This window comes from Parasteatoda tepidariorum, chromosome 7 (assembly GCF_982258835.1).
Source record: "Parasteatoda tepidariorum strain Cologne lab strain chromosome 7, Ptep-v5.0, whole genome shotgun sequence".
NCBI lineage: Eukaryota > Metazoa > Arthropoda > Arachnida > Araneae > Theridiidae > Parasteatoda > Parasteatoda tepidariorum.
Window position 1 is genome coordinate 51,501,996 of NC_141761.1, and position 27,183 is coordinate 51,529,178.

General features: G+C 27.8%; 1 protein-coding gene across 9 annotated transcripts; it reads left to right on the forward strand.

Moving 5' to 3' along the window:
* Positions 1-2,871: 2,871 nt before the first annotated feature.
* On the forward strand, positions 2,872-26,010 carry LOC107450641 (phospholipid phosphatase 3). 9 transcript variants are annotated; one of them, XM_043039475.3, is made up of 9 exons: positions 2,951-2,971; positions 8,772-8,802; positions 12,265-12,299; positions 14,521-14,597; positions 16,201-16,352; positions 18,006-18,316; positions 22,923-22,980; positions 24,447-24,623; positions 25,685-26,010. In XM_043039475.3, the coding sequence occupies exons 4-9, from the start codon at positions 14,528-14,530 to the stop codon at positions 25,757-25,759; spliced, it is 843 nt and encodes a 280-aa protein (XP_042895409.2). In that variant the 5' UTR covers positions 2,951-2,971; positions 8,772-8,802; positions 12,265-12,299; positions 14,521-14,527; the 3' UTR covers positions 25,760-26,010. The 9 variants fall into 9 exon arrangements, with proteins under 9 accessions (XP_042895431.2, XP_042895396.2, XP_042895409.2 ...); XM_043039470.3 differs by lacking the exon at positions 2,951-2,971 and adding an exon at positions 5,686-5,967; XM_043039462.3 differs by lacking the exon at positions 8,772-8,802 and having other exon boundaries at positions 2,933-2,971.
* Positions 26,011-27,183: the final 1,173 nt, after the last annotated feature.

Genomic DNA, 27,183 nt, shown 5'->3' on the forward strand with positions numbered 1-27,183 from the left:
TACTAATGAATAGTAACTAAAAAAATAAACATAAGTATATTTTGAGTGATCTAAAAACTGACCTTAAACGAGTAAGAAATAGAAATTTTGCACAATTCTCAAGGTCATTATCTGCCTTTGTCAAAACTGGACAAGTATGAAATTTTCTGGAACAGAAAACTTTAAGTATAGCAAAAGCAAAATCCGTCAATGGTTACTGATTCAACTTTTTTTATAATATGCCCCTAAAGTTTGAGACAAGTACACGATTAATTTAATACAGAAATATTAATGAGAATGCGGTGAATAATTTTAAAAATTTAATTTAGATTCAATTCTGAAACATCTGAAGTGAACACTCTTCCCGAATTGAGCTGCACTCTCAATTCAGAACTTATTGAATGACATATATTAAAATAAAAAGAAATTGTTGAAAAGTTCTTTATAATGAACAGCTAAAAAAAATTTTTTTTTGAATTTTTAAAATTTTATTCAATTTAAGAAAATAGCGATGGTGACTTCTATGATAAATGTCAATATTTTTTCCATTCATGAGCCAATTTTCTAAACATTTCTGTCATTAGAAAGAAAAATGTTAATACTGAGGAATTTTGAGTTATTAAAATTCTTAAAATATGCATATAAGTCCTTATAAAGTTTTACTGAATAAATTTTTTGCGAAATATTTTTGTAAAAATTCGGGAATTCTTCCATGGGAAGTTTCCACTTTCACCACTGCAACTTTTTCCTCATAATGTTAAATGTCACACTTTTAAACACAAAAAAAATAAGAGAGTGTCTTTTCTTGTTAAAAAAAAGTAAAAAGTGGTTAAATAATTCAAGCAATTTTTACGCCACAGTATCAAAGTTTCATGACTTCAATGTTTTTTTTTTCATAATTTAAATGCAATAGTTTTTCATAATTAAAAAAAAAGGAAACTTTTTTTTTTCGTTTTGTTTCTGGTCAGTAAAAAAAAACTTTGACCCTGAATTGCCCCTCTCGGTTAGCGCAGTTTTTCTTGTTCTGTTTTATATCTTTTACTCACTCTCGGCTACTGTGGTCTTTCCAGTTTAGTTGCTCACCATTATTTTTCCATTTCTCGTTGGCAACTTTACATATTTCAAATCACTTATATTCCTCTCATTCAAGTCCGGCCAGTCTTGAAAATGGGCATCTGTTATAGCGCCTGAAACATGTCAACTGTTATTTCTAATTTGTATATTTTTGAAGTTAATAAAAGTATTTTTGCTAAACTTTTTAATCAAGTAGTGATAATCATGATTACTGGGATGTAATGCCCCAAACATCAGATTTTGTACATTTATTTAGTCATTTCTTGTCATTAAAGATACCGGTTGTAATTTATTTTAATTTAACTTTATTACTTTTTTCCATTGTTCGGATTATTGTTTCTATAAAAATTACAATCACTATCTCTCTCTGCTACCCATTGTAAAATTGTTGAGATAGCTTACATTTGCCTTTAAAATTTTATGTAACATTTCTGTATAAACATTTTGTGTCATGTTTTTTTTTTTTTTTTTTGCTACAAAGTGACTATATTGCGTAATTTGATAAAAATTATGTTTGCAAAAACAAAAGGCTGTGTTACTAAACACTAAAAAAAAAAGAAATCTGAATCATATATCTTATCTTTGCACCTTGGTTAAAAAGCATATTTCTTTCTTTCATGTAAAAGACCTTCGTTTTTGAGGCTTTTTTACTACCTTATTACTCTAGTCAGTTTTTTTTTATTGAAAATATATAATCTAGACGAATTTTAGAAACTAAAATACTCAGTTTTACTCTTAAAATTGCGATTTTTTAAAATAAATTTCCGAGCAAATTATTTAATTTAATTTTTCAAGAAAAAAAATTTATTTTTTGGCTTGAATTAAAATATTATATGCATATTCAATGAGAAATTTGCGAATTTGATTTAAACGAAACAGTTTTGTTTCTCATAAGAGATTTAAGTTTTAATAGAACTAACTATGAATTGAAACTATTATTTAAATTATGATCATTTCTTATCATTCCTATTAGTTTGTATTATTGATTACTTAATTGTGAAATAAAGAATTCAAGCAGTGAATGGTTGATATTTTCAAAAATAATATCGACCACATTAACTTTATTTAACTTTAAATAAAGTCTAGCGCAATCATTTCCTTTTTGTCATAAACTTCTTCATTGATATTAAACTTTCATCCAAAATCGAATATCAGAAACCCTTAACATTGCTTTATAGCAAACTAGAAAACAACCTAAAATACACAAATCGAATTTGTTTTCTTGAAAAATCAAAGACAAACTGCCGTTTCGTTACTGTTGCAAGTACCATCATCAGTTTCGAGGCAAAAAAGGATTCAGTAATAAGTATTTCTTAATATATCTTTTATATTAACTATTGATTATTATTTCTTAATAATTGGTTAACAATTTTTGTATGTAACCTCATTCCATGTTTTTTTTATTAATTTTATTATTGCTTTATACATTGTATTGTATTATATAATCATATCCCAGCTGTATTTAATAGTCTTATTTGAAGTACATAGTTAAAGATAAATTTTGGAAACATTGCTTCTACCCTTAAAAAGTGAGTTTTTATTCGTGATTAACGTTGCTCACATTGAAAATATTAATTAAGAACATTTCGAAAAAGCGTAAAAAAGTTATGATATTTGTTTTTCATATAAGATTTTAAAGCGAGCGTCTTAAATATTATTACATTTTCTCTAATGTTCGTGTGTTTCGGCACTTTAATGTTTCTTTATTACCTTTCTATTGAATGTGTATCAATTTTCTTTTGTGGTATTTTTTTTATTTGTTAACGATAATATTGTTTAAAAAAGCATGCTAGAGATATTTCTAATCTACAGTGATAAGATATGGAAACTCATTTTTCAAACAATATTTCAAAATAATAAAACTGCTTCATTTTTATTTCAAATAAATTAAGAAATGAGCAAGCAAAATTTATGGTCTGTAAGTATATTCAAACTATCATTTTTTAAAATATTCTAAATATATTTTTAACTGGTAATGTATCCAAAATTTGAAATTTTCTTCATCAAATAAGTGATGTATTGTTGCAGCTGAAGGATTTTAAAAAATACGGAGAATTAAAACCTCCAGATTTATTTTCTATTAGTATATAATTTCTATCAGTATATTTCTTCTATTAGTATATATTTATTCACATGTACTATTATTTCGCCCCCCCCCCCAAATTAGTTTTTTTTTGTTTTTTAAAGCAATGTTATCTTTCCCTGGGCAGAATTACTATATCTGTTCAAGAATTTCGCTGGTGTATAAGAATCAAGCATAAATTTTAGCACTTTTCCACATTTAAGAATTATACTATTATGCTCAGTTTTAGAACACAGGTGTGCGGAACAAGCGTTTCGATATTTACATGATTTTTTTAATATTAAACCATATTTACTCTTACATTAAAGATTAGTTTGTTGGAAAAAATCTAACTAACTTATGGACACTGGTGTGCAAAACAAAAGTTTCAATACTTACAAGATTTCTTATTGTTAGTAATATTAAAGCTTATAAAATAAATGACCCCCAAGAAACTGAAGCGGTAAGATATTACTTGATTTAAAAAAAAAACTATCAAATTTTAAGCAAACATTGGCAACTTTACGTTTATACTTCAAATCACTTTTGTTTCTTCTCATTCACGTCTGGCTGATCTTGAGAATGGGTGCCTGTTTTTAAGCGCTGGAAACATGTCAACTTTTGTTTCCATCTACCTATGTTTTGAATTACAATGAATTTTTTAAATCAAATAATATAAAAACTTTTTTAATATTTTACTTAAAATTCATTTTTTTTTTCTAAAAAAACTAGCGTAATGCATCAAAGCTAACACTGTGAAAACTCCGGATCAAACTGTGGTTAAAATAAACGGATTTACTTTTTACAGTAAGAATATGATTAACTGTAATAATTTCTGTAAAATCACTGAATCACTCCAATTAAAAAAATATTTATGTAAAAATTACGGTTTAATACATTGCGTTAAAAATATATTTCACAATAAAATAGATTTTACGGATGACGCACCCAAAGTGCCGGTATTTTATACCGTAATTTGAACCGGAATTTTTTACAGTGCATTTTGTTTGAAAATAAATATCAACTAAACTTTCAATATCAACTAAAAAGGAAAACTGAAACTATCACAAAAAGAAAGAGAAACAATCATCTACTACAAAAAAAAATAATAAAAAATAATAACATTGCTTCACGTTCGCATCTTTCAGTTGTTTTATTGCAGTCTAGTAGAAATAGACCAATTCCAGGGAAAAGGAATTGTTTGTAATACACAGTTTACAGTACATTGTTTGTAAAATATATTTCACAATAAAATGGATTTTACGGATGATGCACCCAAAGTGCTGGTATTTTATAACGTAATTTGAACCTGAATTTTTTACAGTGCATTTTGTTTGAAAATAAATATCAACTAAACTTTCAATATCAACTAAAAAGGAAAACTGAAACTATCACAAAAAGAAAGAGAAACAATCATCTACTACAAAAAAAAATAATAAAAAATAATAACATTGCTTCACGTTCGCATCTTTCAGTTGTTTTATTGCAGTCTAGTAGAAATAGACCAATTCCAGGGAAAAGGAATTGTTTGTAATATACAGTTTACAGTATATTGTTTGTAAAATATATTTCACAATAAAATGGATTTTACGGATGATGCACCCAAAGTGCTGGTATTTTATAACGTAATTTGAACCGGAATTTTTTACAGTGCATTTTGTTTGAAAATAACTATCAACTAAACTTTCAATATCAACTAAAAAGGAAAACTGAAACTATCACAAAAAGAAAGAGAAACAATCATCTACTACAAAAAAAAATAATAAAAAATAATAACATTGCTTCACGTTCGCATCTTTCAGTTGTTTTATTGCAGTCTAGTAGAAATAGACCAATTCCAGGGAAAAGGAATTGTTTGTAATACACAGTTTACAGTACATTGTTTGTAAAATATATTTCACAATAAAATGGATTTTACGGATGATGCACCCAAAGTGCTGGTATTTTATAACGTAATTTGAACCTGAATTTTTTACAGTGCATTTTGTTTGAAAATAAATATCAACTAAACTTTCAATATCAACTAAAAAGGAAAACTGAAACTATCACAAAAAGAAAGAGAAACAATCATCTACTACAAAAAAAAATAATAAAAAATAATAACATTGCTTCACGTTCGCATCTTTCAGTTGTTTTATTGCAGTCTAGTAGAAATAGACCAATTCCAGGGAAAAGGAATTGTTTGTAATATACAGTTTACAGTATATTGTTTGTAAAATATATTTCACAATAAAATGGATTTTACGGATGATGCACCCAAAGTGCTGGTATTTTATAACGTAATTTGAACCGGAATTTTTTACAGTGCATTTTGTTTGAAAATAACTATCAACTAAACTTTCAATATCAACTAAAAAGGAAAACTGAAACTATCACAAAAAGAAAGAGAAACAATCATCTACTACAAAAAAAAAATAATAAAAAATAATAACATTGCTTCACGTTCGCATCTTTCAGTTGTTTTATTGCAGTCTAGTAGAAATAGACCAATTCCAGGGAAAATGAATTGTTTGTAATACACAGCTACATTATTTGTGATAAATTTAACAAGCTGACACAATAAACGTTCTCTATTTGGTATTTTGTCACCTGGCAGAGTAATGAAGACTTCACGATCTGTTTAAAATGCGTGTTTCGCAAGAGAGTGACATGAGATTGCGTGTAACAGAAAAGACTTTTATTCTACATTAATCACTGATAAGAAGTAGAATGAATCAAAATATTGTTGGATAGTTTTAGTTTGTTAAACATTAAAGATAGGTGGTCTCTATTTTCAATTTTAAAAAAAATGCGTTAACTGTTACGCTTTATGTCGTTCGAAATTAATCAAATTAAACTTAATAAATCTCATGGTAAGTACATGCGAGCGCCTTATTTCTATTTAATTGAATAAGACATAAGTAAGGGTTTGTTCACAAATGAAATCAATTCTTCAATAGAAATTATTCTTATTATTGAACATTCAAGAAATCGACAATCTAAGGATCAACTTATTTACTGATTTTTATCACATTTTTGTACTAATTGAATTTTATTTTAAATGAATTTTATACTATTAAAGTACTAGACAAAATTTGGAATGTTTATATATTAAGATTCATGCGTTTTCATTGTTTCAATTTCTTCTGCTTAAATATATTAAAGTGTATATTATAGTGTAAATATGTATCTTTGTTAACTGAAATAAGTTTTATTCTAATTTTTTGTTTATTTTACGAACATTTGGGAAAAAAAGGCAAACTTGGAAGTGACGTGCAAGAAGTTATTTTTCAATTATCAATCGCAATTTGCATTAAAGTTATTTAAGAGAGATTAAAAATTGTAAACATCAAATTTATTATCTCTGTACTTCTTATTTTAAGCAGAAAGTAGTTTCCAAATTTAAGGATTCGGAATAATGTGATAAATTAAATTTTTTTAGTTGTTCAAACGCAAGTAAATACAACCGATGTCTCCTCCACGGCAATAAAAATAATATTTGTTTACTTTAAACTTATTCTCCATTTCAATTTTAAAGAAAAAGTCTTTTAATATTCATAAAAAATTTAAATTGTGATGGATAATAAATTATAAGTTTACAAAAATTTCGTTTGACTTCACGAAGAGTGAAAGTAAAAATTTACAAAAATAAATTTGGACGTTGCGAAGAGTGAAAGTAAAATTTTACAAAAATTACTTTTGACGCTACGAGTAGACAAAGTAAAATTTTCTTCTCTAATTTAAAAAAATTTAAAACAACTTATAAATCGATAATTTTAGAAATGAATTCTAATTCGCTATTTTATTTATAAGAAGAGATAGGAGACTAGTACGGAACTTTTTTATAAATTTGTTTTAAAAAATTATTCTGCATTATTTCGAATATGTACTTAGTTTATAGTTTCAATTATGTTCATTTCGAATAATGCGAAAGACAATTTTAACATATATTCTTTAAATAATTATTTTATTTTCAAAAATGTTTTTTTTAAACTAGCTCTATGTTAAGGCGATGGTGTGAAAATTCATAAAAATTAATTATTTAATTGATTATTTAATAATTGATTCTTTAATTTATTGTGTGATTATTAATCTATTAATAATTTAGTCTATTGACAATTTAGTCTACTGATTATTTAACCTGTTAAAAGCAAATAAAATTAGAATGGAACAGATTTTAAATGAAATACAATTTTGAAAATTTTTATTTTACTAGGTCACATAAAAGTCTATTTATAAATAAGAACTGCACTTTTTTCTTAAAATGGCGCAATCTATTTTAAAAACAAAGAAGTACCAAAATAATAATCTATTTTAATATTTATTCTATATAAAACTATCAATTTAGTGTCATTCAGCAATTAATATTTCATAAATAAATCAATATTAAATGCCAACTAAAGAACAGGTCATATTTGTAATCCATTAAAAGCATTATAAAAGGACACATTTTGCATTTGTATATCTTATTTTGTATTATCACTAGGTAATTAACATAAAAAAATCTACCGAAGCATTAGATTTTCTTAAATATTTCCATACACAAAAATAAACCAAATTAAATAATAGCCTTCAATCACCAGCAAATTTTTATATATATAATTTTTAAAAAAAATTTATTGATTGATTCAACGTACTATAGTAATATAATACTTTAACAATTGGTGTGTTGTAATTAATTACACTTTACAGAAAACTCAATATGGATAACCACCAGACCCATGCTTTCGTACTTATTCTAAGGAGTCATTTTCTCTTTTCATCAATTTCAAGGCTGAATAAAAAAGGAAAGGCCGATCAAAAACTACTATTAAAATATGAAACAATCATATTGATTCCTAATATAATATCCTTTATTACTTAAGACAATGAATAAAAATACTCAGTAAATCAAGATTTTACTTTTCCACTATAAAATACATGTTTTTAAATTTTCTATTTAACAATTTGGTGTGTTTTTATACAACTGCATATGTGAATCCGAAAGTTTAAAACAGTTTTGCAAAATTGTCAAAAATTTTTAGCGAATTGCCAACTCAGCTGAACGCGCTATCCTCCTATTCCCTACATTGTACGTAATACCAAAACTGTTATGTATATTATATTTTTGAAAACAAATTTTATACGGTGTAATTGTTAGTAAAACATATAAACTTGTAGTGAAAATTTAATGTCAAACAAAAAATCTTTACTATTATTCTTGCAACTTAAAAAATCGTATCTTTTGACTATTGCAAAACTAAAATGACATTTTTAATGATTTGCGAAAGAAAATAAAATCTAGACACTTTTCTGTTAATCGCATCATTTTCTTCGAAAACTTATGACACATTTTGATATTCACTTTACTACAAGTCATTAAGAGGAAAATTTTCCTTCCATTCTTAACTTACCTTCGTAACCAATCGGAGGTGTTCAGAGATGAGTTGGAAAATTCAAAAAAAGAATTTATTAGTCATTGTTTAAACGCTGCTCGAAATAAATTTGAAACGCTTCATGTAAAGTAATTGTTAATTGTATGGTGCAATTCTTTTTTTCGGATAATGGTTAACGGTTTGTAATGTAAGAGTGCAAAATATTCGTTTCAAATATACAAACAAGAGGTGTTTTTAAAATAGTGGAATAATAATTTTAAATTATTGTGAAATCTTCTAATTCAAAAACTCTTCTAATTCAGAATTGAAAATGATGAAAGAAATTCCTGAACAGTAAGTTGAAACGATTTTTTTCGATAAATTGTATGTTTTCTCAAATACTTTATTTAAATTAAGTAATTTATTTTAATTTTTGTTTCATTCAATAATACATCATTCTTATAAGTTTTTACGTATAAAATGTCCACTTTGATAATTGTAGAATTTATTGTTAGTTAATATTTTAAAAAGAATGACGACGAAGGAAGGAATCCAAAGTTACTATGTTATCAAAAGTTTTGTTACAATTAAGCTTAATTAATTAAAAATCAGAGGCTAGGATTTAGAAATAAAACACATTTTGTAATAGTATTTTTTTATAATTTTCTATATTCGTTTTACAAGGTAAAAAATTTCTTCGTTATTGAATAGAAAATTATTTTTTTAATAAATAACACAGTTTTGAATGCTCAAATTTCGTCACAAAAATTCAATAATTTTAAAACTATCTCACTAACAACCATTTCTGTATTTTTGAGCAAATATGAAACCTGAGTTATAAGAAATTCAATGATTTATCGGGCCTTAAAAAGAGGGGGATAGCCACAAAAAAATGGTCCCAATGATTTAAGTAAGAGGTGAGCAAAAATTTTATCTTCTTGAAGTTTACTTTAGTTCTTGGATATTTCTCTGTATCTTTGAAACCAATTTATAAAAATCAACAATCCAAGGATAACTGAATGTAAAGCATAATTTTTTCGGTCATTTTTCATAATTTGCTTCAAGTAAATAAAATTGCTATTTTAGTGTTGATTTTTTTAAAATTTTTGGATCTTTTTAAATAATGTCATTTTAAATGGTTTAACTTATGAAATATTAATTTAAAAATGTGATTCGTCTTTATTGAAATTAAGTAACTCAGAAACTATTGGACTGATTCCGTTCTAATTTTGTCTGTTATTGTTTAAAGTTACATTGTTTTTAGTTATGTAAAAATTAGTAGACTTTACATATCAAAAAAAAAATTTTTTTGCATTTAATGTTTTTTTTATTAAATAAGTAAAAAATAAAAATTTAATAAATATCTATTATGAAAATATACCCCTTTTCTTAGAATCAACTAGTTTTATAATTAGGTGCAAAATGGTTTTGGTTTTGTTTAAATAATTCTGATGCATAAAAATAGTAAAATGCGTTAAAAGGGATTTAAACATGAAATGTGCAAAATTTTTGATCAATATATTGGAATATCAATTTGTATCATATTTTAAAGATTGCTGCTTCCTACTCCCATATTTTGAGGGTCATGAATCCAATATATTGGATTATCAATTTAACCATATTTTAAAGATTGCTGCTTCCTACTCCCATATTTTGAGGGTCATGAATCCAATATATTGGACTATCAATTTGTACCATATTTTAAAGATTGCTGTTTCCTACTCCCATATTTTGAGGGTCATGAATCCAATCCAATATATTGGACTAACAATTTAACCATATTTTAAAGATTGCTGTTTCCTACTCCCATATTTTGAGGGTCATGAATCCAATATATTGGACTATCAATTTGCACCATATTTTAAAGATTGCTGTTTCCTACTCCCATATTTTGAGGGTCATGAATCCAATATATTGGACTATCAATTTAACCATATTTTAAAGATTGCTGTTTCCTACTCCCATATTTTGAGGGTCATGAATCCAATACATTGGACTATCAATTTAACCATATTTTAAAGATTGCTGCTTCCTACTCCCATATTTTGAGGGTCATGAATCCAATATATTGGACTATCAATTTGTACCATATTTTAAAGATTGCTGTTTCCTACTCCCATATTTTGAGGGTCATGAATCCAATCCAATATATTGGACTAACAATTTAACCATATTTTAAAGATTGCTGTTTCCTACTCCCATATTTTGAGGGTCATGAATCCAATATATTGGACTATCAATTTGCACCATATTTTAAAGATTGCTGTTTCCTACTCCCATATTTTGAGGGTCATGAATCCAATATATTGGACTATCAATTTAACCATATTTTAAAGATTGCTGTTTCCTACTCCCATATTTTGAGGGTCATGAATCCAATACATTGGACTATCAATTTAACCATATTTTAAAGATTGCTGCTTCCTACTCCCATATTTTGAGGGTCATGAATCCAATATATTGGACTATCAATTTGTACCATATTTTAAAGATTGCTGTTTCCTACTCCCATATTTTGAGGGTCATGAATCCAATATATTGGACGATCAATTTGTACCATATTTTAAAGATTGCTGTTTCCTACTCCCATATTTTGAGGATCATGAATCCAAATCCATCCGTAAAAGTTATATTATTCCGAGAAACTGCTGTTTTTGTGTCTGATTCCGTAGTACAGTGAAACCTGCCAAGTTGACCACCCTTGTAAGTTGGGCACCTGCATAAGTTGACCTCAATTATCAAGAACGGAATTTTTCCTATATAATATAAAGAAGCAAAACCTTTGTAACTTGACCACCTGTCTATCTTGTATGTTGACCACTGAAATAAGTCAATTTTATCTAGGAGTATTAGGAAATTCTATTCTAAAACCCTCATAAGTTGACCAGAAAAGAAAAATTAAGAAAATTTTCTGTCATTTTGGCAATGTATGTTAAAATTTCACTTGTTTAGTGAAATAGTGTAAAAAGCTAATCTAAACCCTTTTGTGAGTTGACCATCAGGGGAAACTGCAAGCTTTTGACCATTTCTTTCATCCGTTCATTGAAAACAGGTGTGTTAGTTGAAAAGTTGTTCGTCCAGTTGCAATAGTGAGCATTTGAATAAATGAATGCTCTGAAATATACTTTGATCCTTTACTTATGGTCTTTGATCTTTAAGTGTAGTAAATAAATTTTAAAGTGTTCAAATAATTTTATTTTGTTAAAGTTTTCAAATTACACGTTTTCGTGTTCTGATATTTTAAGAAATTATATTTATTAAACACTTCACATGCATAACTAACGAAATAAATTTTTTTTAAAAATTAGTTAAATATTAGAATTATACAATGTATCAAATTGAAGTTCATTCAGGTTTAAACACATTTCTTAAGACATTCATTTGCATATTTTCTGAATAAAATTTTTAAGTCAAGTAAAAAAAAAATTAAATAGCAACATGATATAGGAAACGGAAAAGTAAACAATGACCCACCCCCTCTATAAGTTGACCACTTGTCTAAGTTGACCACTAAAACAATGCACCACAAGTGGTCAACTTACACAAGTTTTACTGTACTAAATAAGCATATCACTCCTTAGTAACATTTAGATTGGCACTTATTTTGTGAAAATCAAACATTAGAACAAAACTTATCTATGTGTTCCATCTTTTACTTTCTCTACTGTACAACTCTTTTACCTCCGAATTTATTTCTTTTAATTTTCACATAAATAAAAAAATGAATGTTTTAAAAATATTTAATGTTATTTGGTGTCCTAAACCAATTGTTCTTTTTATTTTATAAATTTATTTTTCACAAACCATTATTTTTAGAACTCTCAAGAACAAAAGTACGGCACATTTAATCCGTAAGTAACATTTAATCGGGTATGTTTTTGTAAAATATTGTATCATTTTTAGTTAAGCAATGTCTGAAATTATAATACATCTTAAAATAATTTTGATTTAATGTGTTTTAATAAATAAAATTTAATTATTCCAAAATGAGTATAACATTTCAGTGCCCTTTGCTTCACTAAAATGGTAAAAATATTTTTTTTCATATTCCTAACTTAAAACAACTAACACCACTTCCTAATTTAAAGCAACAAGCGTAATTATTACCTTATTAAGTAATATGATTATTCAATACTTTGTGATAAAGGTTTTACCTTTTTAACGTTTGATTACCATTTTACAATTCCTAAATGGTAAAAAAGTTACATTTATCTTTATAATAATTCTTATGTTAAACTGTATCCATTCATTGTACACAATTACAATGTTAAATGCAAACTATTGTTAAAAATTTGAAAGCATTATAAAGATTAAAGTTCGATTTTATCGTTAGTTGATCTCTTTGAAAAAAGGATTTTATAGTTACCAAACACTACACAAGAATTTGCAAAGTAACGAAGCAAATATTTGGTCGAAGTTACAATGGGTAACGTGCAAAATTATTAGGTTTAAATTTTGCTCCGATGTTATCAGTAAGTAAATCTGTGCAACGAGCTCTGAGCAATTAACACTGTGTTAATTCAATAAAAAATTTGTATCTAATTGAATAATATCTGGTTTTGATGCAACTTTCTGTTTATTGTTATGAGTCAAAAAATCTTGCTGTACAAACGTGAATATTGGTGAATAAAACGAGCAAGAGGGGGATTCCCTTAACGCTGTTTTTCGAAGCTCTGTCTCCAAGGAAAATAAAAAAAAGCCATAGTTTAAGTGCCTTACACTTGAAGCAATGCGATGATTTTAAACTATAAATATAATCCTGCCTCGGAGAATTATCTGGGCTTTAGAACAGACAAATAACTTAAATATTTTGAAAGTTATTAAACTTTTTTGAAAATTGCCAATTTGGAGACATTTTTTCACGTCAATGAAAATTATCAAAATCACTGCCGTATTCTCCATTTTAGAAAATTTTTATGAGCTCAAGTCATGCAGTATTGGAGTAAGTTCTTAAATGTTTAAAAATTAGACTACAACCGCTTTTCAATTTCACAAAACTGTTTGTCCCACGTCGATATCCACGGAAGCGAGTTGGCTGACACTCTTGCAAAGAAGGGACTAGACCATCCAGTCCCCTCCCCCTCAGAGCTTTCGTACCTTGAACTTTTCGCAAGGCAAAAGGCCCAGAACAAACAAAAGTGGCTGCTTCCACCTATTCACTACTGGTATTAAGTTAAAGGACCAAGACTCTCTCTGTCTCTTCCTGGTGACAGGCAGACCAACACTTGCTTATCCCGACTGGTCAGTGGACACCTGAAAAGTCTCACATTTTCTGCTAATCAAAAGATCTTTCCTCTTTACCCTAAATGCCAACAAAACAAGGCATCACCAGAGCACATCTTGAACTGTTTAGGGCTGGACTGGAACGACATTCATTCCTCTCCCCATTTAGTTTTGGACTTCCTAAATGTCAATGGATTTATTGATCTGGTCTGACTCCGTCAGACCAGATGGGAATTAGCAGCAGCAACAAAACTGTGGTTTTTCTCCATATTGACGTTTTGCCCCATTTTCAAAATAGGCGTAGATAGAGCTGGCTTAAGATAAGCTAAACTGGATCAAACAATCATGATCAACCGCTGCAAACTCACTGCATTTATGAAAATAGCATATTATTAACAAAAAAACGTAATTTCATATTACAACAGAGCCTTCGAATTTAGATACTTGTTGGTCATTATGAATCATACGTCGGTTATGAAAACATAAATGTGCAACGTTTTAATCTTATTAAACATTTATTACTTAAAAAGTTTTTGATATAATTTTTACATTTATTAATTTATTCACAACATTAATTTTGTAACTGAATATTCGAAGATATTTCTTTGCGTTACTCTAGTAAAAGGAGAAAAACAGTTTATAAATTATGCAGCTTAAGATGATGAAATGAAGATTTCCTACATTTCTTTTCTTATTTTTGTTAAAAATACTTTATCAGTTCTATTATCACGCTCCTATTTATTTATTATTCATATGACCAAATTTTGAACGTGATCATAAATTCATCTACAAGTTGAGTTTTATTATTTTTTAATTTTGATATTTGTTATTTTTTTAATTACATAACAGGTTTACTATGGAAACAAATGCGAGGAGTCAAAATGTCACCTTAAAAGTCTGCATAGATGTAATTCTACTTTCAATATGTAAGTTTAAGGAAAATTAATGTTTTTTTATGTAAATCAGTTTTATATTTAACATTTCCTTTATTTTACATTGCTCTCTTTAAAATAAAATGAATCGATAAAGCATAATTTCATTTCCAGAACATTTCATAATCACCACACTTAATACATATTATACATATTTTTAGAATCTTTATTAAAAATTAAATAAAAATTATAAATATTTGGTTGTCATAAGTTAATATGCGTGAAAAAATAACATAATGTGACGAAACATTATCAAGATAATTCACAGCAAAGACAGAATTCAAAGTACAAAATTCATTGAACTAAAAAAATATTTATAATAATTGTCTTTCTTTTTAGCATTTCAGTTTCATCCAAAAATCAATTGAGTTTTCACACTTTTCTACCGTCACCGCGATTTATAAGTTTTAAGCTTTTTTTCCATTTAAATATTATTTAAAAGCCACAAAATTAAATCAAAAATGAATGTAGTTTTCATTTTTATGAATTGTTAAGAAGTATATATGTGAGTATATGTGAGTTGCGGGGTAATTATAAAATACTCATCGCTGAGAGAAAAGGTTTGGTCAAAACTACCCGAGTGGGGTAAAATTTACAGCGCTTCTGGCTCTATGGGAACACCAAAAAGACTCAGTAAGTCTTATCGAAGCATCTTGGAAATAATTTTGGTAAAATTCTATTAAATGTGATTCTATAATATACGATAAAATTTGGTAAGTGTGGTAGAACTTAGTAATTTTATCAAGATACCTAAGAGCATAGCATAAAAATAATTTATTTGGTAAAATCTACTTTTCAATTTTGTATTTTTCACTTAATGTGTGATAATAAAAACTATCATTTTGAAACCCATAACTCCGGTAAACTGTTACCATACGAACAGAAAAATTATTAAATGAATTGTTTAAATAACGTATAATTTGATTTTATTCATCACAATAATGGTTTTTATTATCGAAAATATCATATCCATACAGTACGAAAGTTTTAACATAATTTTTTCTCCGTGAATATTTAACGTTTGATTTTGCAATGTTGGGTAAAAATATTGAAAGTAAGCTTCTTCAAATAAAGATTTTTGTTAAGTGCTTAGTTGAGAGCAATCCGTAAAAAAGTTATTAGTTAATATTTTAATCTTTTTTAAGCAAAAAATTGTAACTACCCTTGTTTTACGAAAGTAACATTAAACACCTAATTAACTATATTTTACAAAAATGTTTCAGAATTAAAAAGGGGAAATCTTAAAATGCATTTAGCTTAATGAAAGGTTAAATGTATAAAATGCATTTTATGAAGAAAAAAATTATGTTGCTTTCATACAAATTTTCAATCTTTTGGTGGTTGACGTTGAACTCGTGTTTACAAACTTTCTGTTTTTAAATACAAGAAAGAAAATGTAAAAGCGAAAACCAACCTAATTAGAGCATAACTTTAATTTTTTCATTCATTATTATTTTGCGTACTTCTAAAGTTTACGTATCCTAATAAATAATTATTTAATTGTTAAATCAATAGATAAAGCAACAGTTACGATTTACAAAAGCAAATTTTTTTCTTCATTTATGAGCATTTATAATAATTTCTCCTCTTTTTTTAGTTGCATCATTTTTAGCCTTGTTTTATCACTACTTAACACCTTATAGAAGAGGATTTTTCTGCGATGATGAGAGCATCTTGTATCCAAAGAGACAAGAAACAATCTCAGACCAAAAACTCTGGTGTATTTCTGTATTAGTTCCTGTAGCATTGGTATGAAAAGTTTTCTTTATTGATCAATCAATTTTAATTTGAAAGAATCTTTTAAACTTGTATAAAATCTGAAAACTAGAATAAATTTGGAAACTACGCTATTTGGAAGGAAGTAACGGGACGCGACACTATAACGACATAAACCCATATTTATTAAAATTAATAGGAGGTAGGGCCTCCTTTGGCTGCGATCACAGCTGCAACCCTTCTGGGCATGCTTTCCACTAAATTAGCCATAGTGGCAAGAGGAATTTCCTTCCAAATGTTTAACAGGAAGTTCCATAGCTCAAGCTTGCTTTTGGGGAGTGGGGTGAAGGCCCTCAACCGACCATCCAATTCGTCCCAGAGATGTTCAATCATGTTAAGATCAGGGCTCTACGCCGGCCATTCCATGCGTTTAACGCTGTTGTTCACATACCAATCAAGAGTCCTCCCTGCAATATGGGATCTTGCGTTGTCGTCTTGATACAAGCAATCATCCATACCATACGTTGCCCACAAGGTAGGAAAGACATGATTGTCGAGAATATCACAGTATCCATCGGCATTCATCATACCATCAACCTTCACCAAAGGGCCAGACCCATACCAAACTTTACAGTTGTCCCGTCACTTTCTTCCAGTTAGTGTATATATATATATATATATATATATATATATATATATATATATATATATATATATATATATATATATATATATATATATATATATATATATATATATATATATATATATATATATATATATATATATATATATATATATATTCTCCAATTGAGCCATTTTCTCAAATTGTCCACAATTTTCCAAAACGTCGCATGTATAGGTTATGGGTTGGTGTGTTTCTTAGTACCATCCTACTTGCTATTTATGTAGTAGTTTTTAGTTTTAGATTCTAATTAGTAGTTACTGTCTACAGATAATGTGTGTAAAAATTAAATATTGCAAGCCTTTCCCAAGTTTTTTTATTTAATAATGTTATATGTTTAATGTAATATAAATAAATATTTGTCTTCAATTAATCTAAAAAATAGTCAAGCAAACCTTAAATTAATTTAAAAAATCTAAAACTTAAATTTAAAAAAAAAAACAGTTTTATTTACTTTATTCTTTACCTTAATGCTTTAAAATCTGATGAAACAAATATATGTCTCCTCAGACATTACAAGTGGACTGTGGGACTAAATCTTAACACTCCATCATGTTAACATTAGATTTGCCCATAAAAATCTTTTGAAGTTCTCTCCTTCTATTAGAAGGACTGGCAGCACTTGTAAAGTTTTCATGGCGGCATAGCTTTGAAGAAATCACCTGTACATGAAGTTTTATGCATCATTTTGTGAGGGAAATAACTGAAAAAGGGCCAAAAAATTGAATAATATAATATAAATGTTATTTATATACTTTAATTTGCATGAGTTTGAAAAATTATTATTTTATTATCATCTGTCACCGTTGAGACTACATACGTCTCACTCAAAAAAACTAATGGGACATCAGTGTCCCAGGTTCTGCTTGCAAAATGTGATTCTAGATTTTAAAAATATTAATGACAAAAAAAACGTGCTGCCAATGGAGCAACTTTCTCTATAAAAAATTAGAAGTCTATTTTGAAAGTGTTAAGCTAAAAGTTATACATCTATTTTACAGATAGTTTTAACAGAAGCATACAGATATTACAGAAAAACTGACGTAAAAGAAGACAATGACATTTATTTTTTGGGATGGAAAGTTCCATTTATGTTCCAGAGAGTGTATGTATATACTGGAATTTTTCTTTTTGGCATCGTCATGGCAGAATTAGCCGCCAATTACATGAAAATCCTAATTGGAAGATTTCGACCTTCATTTCTAGTGATGTGCAAGCCAGATTTCAATTGCAGCAATGCTGAATATTCTCACTTTTATGTCGAAAATTTCTCTTGCACAAACAAGGATTTGGATGACGAAGAAGATCTGAGGTATTATTTTTATATTATTAATATAATATTAAATAATCTTTAATCTGAAATACACCCGATCCTGAACTCTTTTTACACCTTAATGATAGGAAATCAAATAAAAAAATATTATTTAAATTAAAAATAAAACACGTAAACGTAAATATAACAAACCAATTTTTTTAAACATTTCTGTGTTCATATTCTATTACATTACTTTTCCCCTTCAAATTTTAGCATTTCTCTACAGTTTTTACATCGGGTGTTCTTTTTATATCGGGGGTTCACTCTCAGTATATCTATAGAATACCTGCAAAATTTTGAAGTTTGAAACTAGTTTAGAAGTTTAGAAACAAGTCAGAAAAAGAAAAGAAGATACACTCTATAACAAAAAAATCGATTCACTAAGAAGCAATCATCCGATTGCTTTGAAATTTCGTATGCATGAATTTTTTGAACAGATATGGCTGGAATGATGCCGACTGGGGACGGATAGTCTTTAGCGGCGAATCCCGCTTCCAACTGTGTCCTGACGAGCGTGTTTGGAGACGCACAGAGCAGAGGGGGGATCCTGCTTTCACTATTGCACGCCACACCGGCCCTCAACAAGGCATTATGGTCTGGGGTGCCATTTCCTTTGACAATCGGACCCCTTTTGTCTTCATTAGAGGTACACTTTCTGCACAGTGATACGTCGACGACATCCTAAGACCTGTTTTGCTACCGTTCCTTTTGCAGCTCCCTGGACTGGTTTTTCAGCAGGACAATGCCAGACCACATGCGGCACGTGTTACTATGAACTGTCTGCAAGCTTGTCAAACTCTTCCTTGGTCTGCCAGATCACCAGATCTCTCTCCCATCGAGCATGTCTGAGATATGACGGGAAGGCGATTGCATCTGGCACGGAATGCTGATGACCTCGTTCGACAATTGGATTGAATTTGGCAGGAAATACCGCAAGAGACCATCCGGAAGCTTTATCGGTCTATGCCACGCCGTGTGGCAGCTTGTCAACACCTTATTGAACTTGTTACCGTAACTCTGCAATAAATAATTCAATTGTTCTGAAATTTTAATCATTTACTATTCTGTACACAGTCTTCCTATCCACCAATTTTCGTTTCAATCGGACAACTCCTTCTTGGTGCGTTGATTTTTTTGTTATAGAGTGTATTTAAATCATCAAAAGTCAGTTTATAAGTCTTGAATGATTGAGATGCATTAGCTTTGATCTGAGAATAACCTCAAAGATCCACAGTTATATGCCCAATGCAAAGTTTGGGATGTGACATTTACACAAACTAAATTCGCCATTAATTAAAATGCTTTCAGGCAATGGTTAAAATTTTTTTAGATTTTAACATTGACCGCTTGCATATACATTAATACAACTCTGCAAGTTGCCCGGCACAAATTTTCCTAAGGGGTGTGCCAGAAAAAAGACATGCATTTTCATCTTTCAGTACGAAAACTCAAAAGCTTGCAAATTATAACAATTGTTGGAACTATGTTTTTCGATGTTATTCAATAAGTATTATTAAATTATTAAATAACAATTATTAAATAAGTATTTTATGAAAAAATTAAATTACTTTCTCAGTTCTTGGTTGGGCAGGAAATGTTCAAAGTTTTCATTTTGGGTGTGACTAGCATGACCAATTAAAAAATGACTCACAAATGTTGACAAAGCAAATTTTTTTAACTAATCTATTAATGAAGGATGTAGTAATATCCGAATGCAATAATATTAACTTTATTTTACACTCTTACTTCTCCTTTTTTTGCTGCAATTGTTTTTGCTTCTTAATTATTTTTCTATTTCTTATTTCTTTCTTCTTTTCTTCTTTCTTTTGTCTCTTCCACTTTTGCAGAGATTCTGCATATTAAGGGATTTTCTTTGATCTTTTTTTCCGAGGACTTCGAGATCATGATGCCCAGGATATCGCATGCTATTCCATCTTTCGAAGAACATATTAATGTCTACTATGAATAAATATAGCACTTGAAGTCCAAAATCGCAAATAACTTTATTAGAACCGCGGTGGCTCAGAGAATAGAGCATTCGCCTTACAATGAGGTGAACTGGGTATAATCCTAGCAATGGCTGATCGATGCGAACTTGCACCCGGCTCACACCGAACACAGTGCTGACGCAAAATATCCTCAGTGATAGACGTATCATGGGTCTGAGTCCCCTTGCCGTCATACTTACCGTGGGTGGTTTTCCTCCCCCTGTAATGGAAAAGCGGATTAATTCCTCCAAAAAGTCGGCCACGAAGGGAAGTTTCTCCCAATTCTTGATGTAGATGTTCCCTTGTCTTCTAGATTGGGCTCAAAATTACAAGGCTACGGAGGTGAGTATTAGTAGTCGCATATTCAAAATTAAGTCAGATGTTCCATGATGGTTATAAAATAAAATAAAATATCTTTATTGAAAGGGTTTAAAAATTTTAATCTGCGAAAAAGTAATTATTACGTTTTGTTTAATTTCAAACTCAATATTTATATTTTATGCTAACTTTATAAACATTTAAATAACATTTTCAATGACTCTCATTTCCGTTTTCTTACTTTTTATTTTATTTATTTAAAACTAGACTAGAAATCTACTACTAATGTTACATTTATTTTAAAAAATGTTATATAATAATGAAGACCTGCATAGGAATTCAAAATACTATTTCTAAGAAATTGTTTATCCTTTTTTTAAAATTTTATCAGAATTCTTTCCTTTTAAATTTTCTTAATAACATATCATTTGCAAAACTATTTTTGGAAAGAAGGAACAACTTATTACTCCAATCTGAATTAATAAACAATCATACGAATGCTAAATGAGGTTAATTTTGATTAATTCACTGGTGCTTACACGACTAAATCAAAAAGTATAGTTACTGTAACCATTTACGTATTTTTCATCATATTAATTTTTACATAAATTTGCTTAATAGTTAGTTTAAATTACATTTGGGCTCAATTTAATGTGATGTTACGGGTGGACTTTAAATCTTAATAAACTATTTCACTATTTTTGGATGCAGAGTGTCAAAACTTTCGGACACAGAGCGGAGATGTGCATGCAACTTTATGTTGCGGGTGTGACAATAATTAAAAGTAAAGTAAAACCCAATATGCTTACCTTCTGTTACGAAGATTCGTGAGCACTTTTCTACAGACAAAAACTCTTAATCACAACTGTCAGATTATATAAATAAGATTAGAGATTTACAAAATTACTTGCTCAGCTATACAAGACCATGAAATATGAAGATTTTTGGCACAATCTTTTCACACGGACATGACATAGTGTCATTTTATATATTAACGAAAGCAAGTTAATGTCAAAAGTTTCCTTATTTTTTATTAAAATATGAAACTGTATACACTTTAACAGTTAAGTTTACAATTGGGTATAATATGAAAAAAACACAACTACTTCGATTTAGTAGGAACAACATATGACGCAATGCTAAACGAATGGAATTTAGTTGTTGTTTATTTAGTTATTGTTATTAGTAGTTGTTGTTATTTGTTTTAGTTGTTGTTGTTTATTTAGTTGTATTTAGTTTCAATAACTTTTCTTTATAATGCAATAAAATCTGGCGAGCAGCTATTTAAACGATCGAACACTTCGTTTGTTTATTTGTGGCTTGAAGTTAGGCTCGCAGAAAATGCCGTTCATGGGTTAAATTTAGTAGGAACAACACAACCTGTGACGTAGGCTATATTATACCCAATTAAGTTAGGTTTGCAATGTTTTCAGAAAGATATAAGTATTTTATATCTTTATATGTATTATATATGTATTATATATGTATTATATGTATTATATGTATTATATATGTATTATATGTATTATATGTATTATATATGTATTTTATAGATATCTGTATAAATTTCCTTCTTTCTTATTAAAATATGAAACAGTATGCACTTTTACAATTAATATTAAAAAATTTCAAGCATATTTAAGGACATTAAAATTTTTTATCTTCAAGTTCACTTTTTTGTGGATTGAGCGCTTAACTTCTTTGAGGAAAATGATCTTCAAGTTTCATAACATCAATTTAAAAACAAAAAAATAACAAAAAAAAGATGTAGTTAAACACTTTTTTAGATTTACAATGTTTTCGGAAAGATGTATATATTATATATCTTTTTAAATATTACATATCTTTATAAATATTATAAATGTATTATAAGTATTATGTATGTATATATGTATTACATGTATTATATATGTATGATCCATGCATTATAAGTGCATTATATAGATATCGGTATAAATTTCCTTCTTATTTATTAAAATAAGAAAAAGTATACACTTTTACAATTAACATTCAAGATTTCCAAATTTTCCATTTGGGAATATTAAAATTTTATCTTCATGTGCTTTTTTTTTGTGCTTTGAGAGTTTAACTTCTTTGAAGTAAATGATCTTCAAGTTTCATAAAATCAATTTCTTTTTAAGATATGGTTAAATACACTTTTAGATTTACAATTTTTAGAAAGATATATGTATTTCGATTAAAAACAAATTTCAAATTTCATTATATTTTTATTTTTTTTAATTATTTCTTCAATGCACACATGATATTCCATTTTTACACTCACTACCTTTTTTTAGGAAATCTTTTCCCTCTGGCCATTCATCTGTTTCAACATTTGCCATGCTTTATGTAGCAGTAAGTAATAAACTAATCATAAACTTATTTGCAATTATAATTAAAAATAATCACTACAGTTACAAATTATATATCACTGAAAACGGTTTTAATAATAATTAATTACAAACTAGAAATTGCTCTAGAAAATTCTGCACGTTTCGTTAATTGGTTGGTCTATTTGATCCAGCATTTAATGGAACTTTAAAATAAAAACTTTTTTATTACTTTTTTGGAATGACTGATACTGGACTCCACCTCTCTGCTTTCTCCATTCATCATGTTTTTATTTTTTACCTATTTTTTACTTAAAAGTCGATATTTCTACAAGAACAAAGAACATTTTGTAAATAGGATAAGTAATTATTATAACTTTCTTAACATGTTGACATTTAATCGTAACAAATTGAAAAATTTCCTGGATTTAAATATTATCCATACTTAAAAACATTTTAAAATACTGATTGTGTGTGTCAATAATAAAAATTTAGAAGTAATTTTATTCGTTAACAAGACTTATACTTGCAGAGACGCTTATCATTTTTTTGTTTAGAGAGAAATGAAATTTCTTAGTAAATTTTATAAATTGTATCAAGATTTTAAGAAAAATCTGTAGCATGGCAGCGCATAGCAAGAAACGCAATTTAAAAATGAAGAAGTCAAGTTCATCTGCCTGATATGCGAACTTTTTTATGAAAGAAAACTTGACTAGTTTTCTATTTTCGAAGATTAAAAATTGTTTTGAGCTATTTTAAGTGTGACATAACAAATTAATATTTTAAAAATCGTTCTCTTATGTTTCACAAATGCAATTAATCTCATTTTTCATTATATCTTTAGTAATTCTTTTCGCTTAAATCTAGAACACTTGGCTGAGCTCTTTTTTTTTGCATGAGAATAACCAAAAATGTGGAAGTGTATATACTTGAGATGACTTTTAGATAATCGCCAAATTGATCTTCGGAATGGGCGATATTGTTTTATTTGTGGCAACCCGAATATTTTACAATACATCTCGTATGTTTTTATGTTTAGGGGTACTGTGTTATGCTATGCTTCGTAAAATTCTTTGAACCAGGAAAGTTGGTGTCTGAGTTTTCTGAGAATTGGATGCATGCAAGCTACGTTTTCGAAGATTTTATTATTTTGTTTTTTCTAATGGCAAAAGAAAATGACAAACTCTTACAAATACAGTGAACAAAAAGGTGAATAACAAGTAAGAGAAAAAAGTCACTTTCTCATTAACAGATGTCGGGCACTCCAGTAGCGCCTCACCTCAGAGTCCCCACGCAGAGTCGAGCATCTCAATAGATGGTTCCTGTCCATAAGTTAATTATTTGAGCATAACGGTTAGATTAATCACTTCACTTCTTCTCGAGTTGCAATTGAAAACTTCTTGTGGCACTGATAATAAAAATAATAATGTTATTAAACGTTTTAAAAATGTTCCATTTTGTAAATATTTGTTTATTTCTCTTTATTTTTAGCTGTACCTTCAAAAACGCTTAGAAATTACTACAAGTTTTTTGGTAAAGCCATTTATTCAGCTTCTATTACTCATGTTGGCTGTTTTCATCAGCTTTTCAAGAATTCGAGATTACAAGCATCATTGGGATGATGTTGCAGCGGGCTTTATATTAGGCTTCACAATTTGTCTTGTCATGGTAATGATTATAAACTCCTTGAATTATTAAAAGAAACTAACGATCTGCAACAAATTGGACAACATAAAATAAATTTGATCTAGTATTTATAATAATTAGATAAAACGGCATTTAAAACAGATATTTGTTATTAATATACAATGAATAAATTTATAAAATCTGTGCTTATTCAAATCAGAACAGATGATACAAATCAGACAGTAAGAGTACAGCACAGATATGACTTATAAAAGTGAAATATATTAATTTAATTCTTTAGCTTTCCTTAATTTTTTTAACATTATAGACAAACAAATTTTTAAGATACGTTATTTGAAATAAATCAGAAATTAATAAACGAAATAATTAGGTTTAAATAGTTAGTTAAATATGTGAAAATATCAAGGTAACTCTCAAGAAATACAACAAGAACATGCCCAAGTCAATTTATTTTAAAATTTTTATTCAGAATTTTAAATTTTTATTTTATTTATTTCCTGCGTTAACCTTTTATGAGCAATCTACCTTACATAATAAAGAGTGTCCCAAAAGTCACTCAAGTTCTATCTTCGTGCCATTTTTTAAAGAAAATGTTGCCAACGAAAAACAAAAAGTTGGACAGCTGACATTACAGGGTTATAAAAATTTTAGCATTTCGTCAAAGGACATCGAATTTTTATTGCTGGGTAATATTTTAAGCATGCTTAAGTCTCAGATCATACAATTTTACGCTGTATAACCTTCTTCAATATTTTTTCTTCTTTATATTTAAGATCTTTACATTTACAATTAAGATCATTTAAGATAAGGATTTTTTTCTTTACATTAAGAATCCCATAAATACCAATGACTTGAAAAAAGAAACTGAAAGCTGTATTAATAAAATTAAACTACATTTATGCGAAATAATTCTTTAAAATTTCAAAAAATTATGCTGTTCCATACATGACCGTATATACTTAATGAATCAATTAAAATTCTTTATCTCTAATTAAATCCCTGCAAAGTTAATTCTGGCATAAATTTCGAAATATTTACTTTTCGAATTAGTTTCATTTGTTGATAATTTGTTTTCTTTATAGATCTTCACTCAAACCGATCTGTTTAAAAAACAAACTCAGAATAATATCGAAATTACAAAAGGTTCCCAAACATAAAAAGAATATTCTTCATTCATTTCTGAAAATTCTCGAGAAGACGTGCCAGTTTCTGGAAGAAGAGAAAATGCTTGAATAAAATGAGATAAGCAATGACGAACATGTTAACAAAGAATACATTTCAATTGTATATGTACTCATACTATCATGTGAAATCCATGATATTGAACTGTCATACTTTAAATTTTCATATCTCTTGTAAGTTGAAAGTCTTTATTTTGTCATTAAAAATTATGTTGCTTTCAGATAAATTGAAAAACTCTTTTCTCTATGGATCACGTCACAATCCGAGCAGCCCACTCATGTATTCTATTTGTGTTACTTTTCCAAATATGTATATATATATATATATATATATATATACATATATATATATATATATGTATATATATATATATATATATATATATATATATATATATATATATATATATATATATACTCATGGACAAAAATTTTTACTTAATGTGTTCTATTTTATTTGTTTTAAATTTTTTGTAATTCTTTTAGTGCTCCTCACACTAATGTATTGATATATTTTGCTTTGGCTACATGATACAATATTAGAAAGCATTCCATTTTGCGGATATAATCGTGTGAGCTGATGAAAAGATTATATCTTTTATTTTCCGGATTTTTATTATTTTTATTATTATCATTTTTCTTTTTCTCTTTTGAATACATAATATATATATATATATATATATATATATATATATATATATATATATATATATATATATATATATATATATATATATATATATAATTGGTAAGTAAGTATATAATTGGCAATTTTTATGTATATATTAAAATAAATTAAAGAAAGTAATAATAGTTTAGTTTAATGGCGTTGTTGAAGAACTGAAAGATTGTATAGTGAAGTAAATGAGTATTTACTTTGAAATGCTAAAATTAGTCTTTACAGGTATACTTTACATTTATACTATTTTTACATTGGTGTAAATATTTTTTACCCAAATAAAATTTAGCAGCGTTTACAATAATGCCATATTCAATAAGTATCACTTTGCATGACTGTCATATTCGATGCACCTATGTATATAAATCAGAACCTGGCATGTTCCAATTGTTGATGAACTTATATGTATAGAAATATTTCTGTTCAATTCATGGCTTACAACTAGACAAAATGTGTTTTGAAGTTTGAGTTTATACTATTATATAGCATATACAATACTTTAGGCAAGTAATTTCTAATCCCTCCTAACATTTTGCTCTTGTGAGATTATTTTTTCAAGATATTTTGTTTGAATATCATTGGTTTCTTTCATGTGTTTTTTTCAGCGAAGCACATTTTTAAAAAACATATCTTGTAAGAGATACTTAAATACTTACACGGATGACATGTTTCGACCATTTTGCTGATTATCCATGGAATTTGCTTATTTGTAATTGTCATA

Excerpts from the sequence above, each read along its gene's own strand:
- LOC107450641 (XM_043039460.3), top strand. The coding sequence starts at position 5,925 with ATGTCGTTCGAAATTAATCAAATTAAACTTAATAAATCTCATG. Across the intron at positions 18,317-22,922 it reads GATGACGAAGAAGATCTGAG|GAAATCTTTTCCCTCTGGCC; the intron begins GTATTATTTTTA and ends ACCTTTTTTTAG. Across the intron at positions 24,624-25,684 it reads TCACAATTTGTCTTGTCATG|ATCTTCACTCAAACCGATCT; the intron begins GTAATGATTATA and ends TTTTCTTTATAG.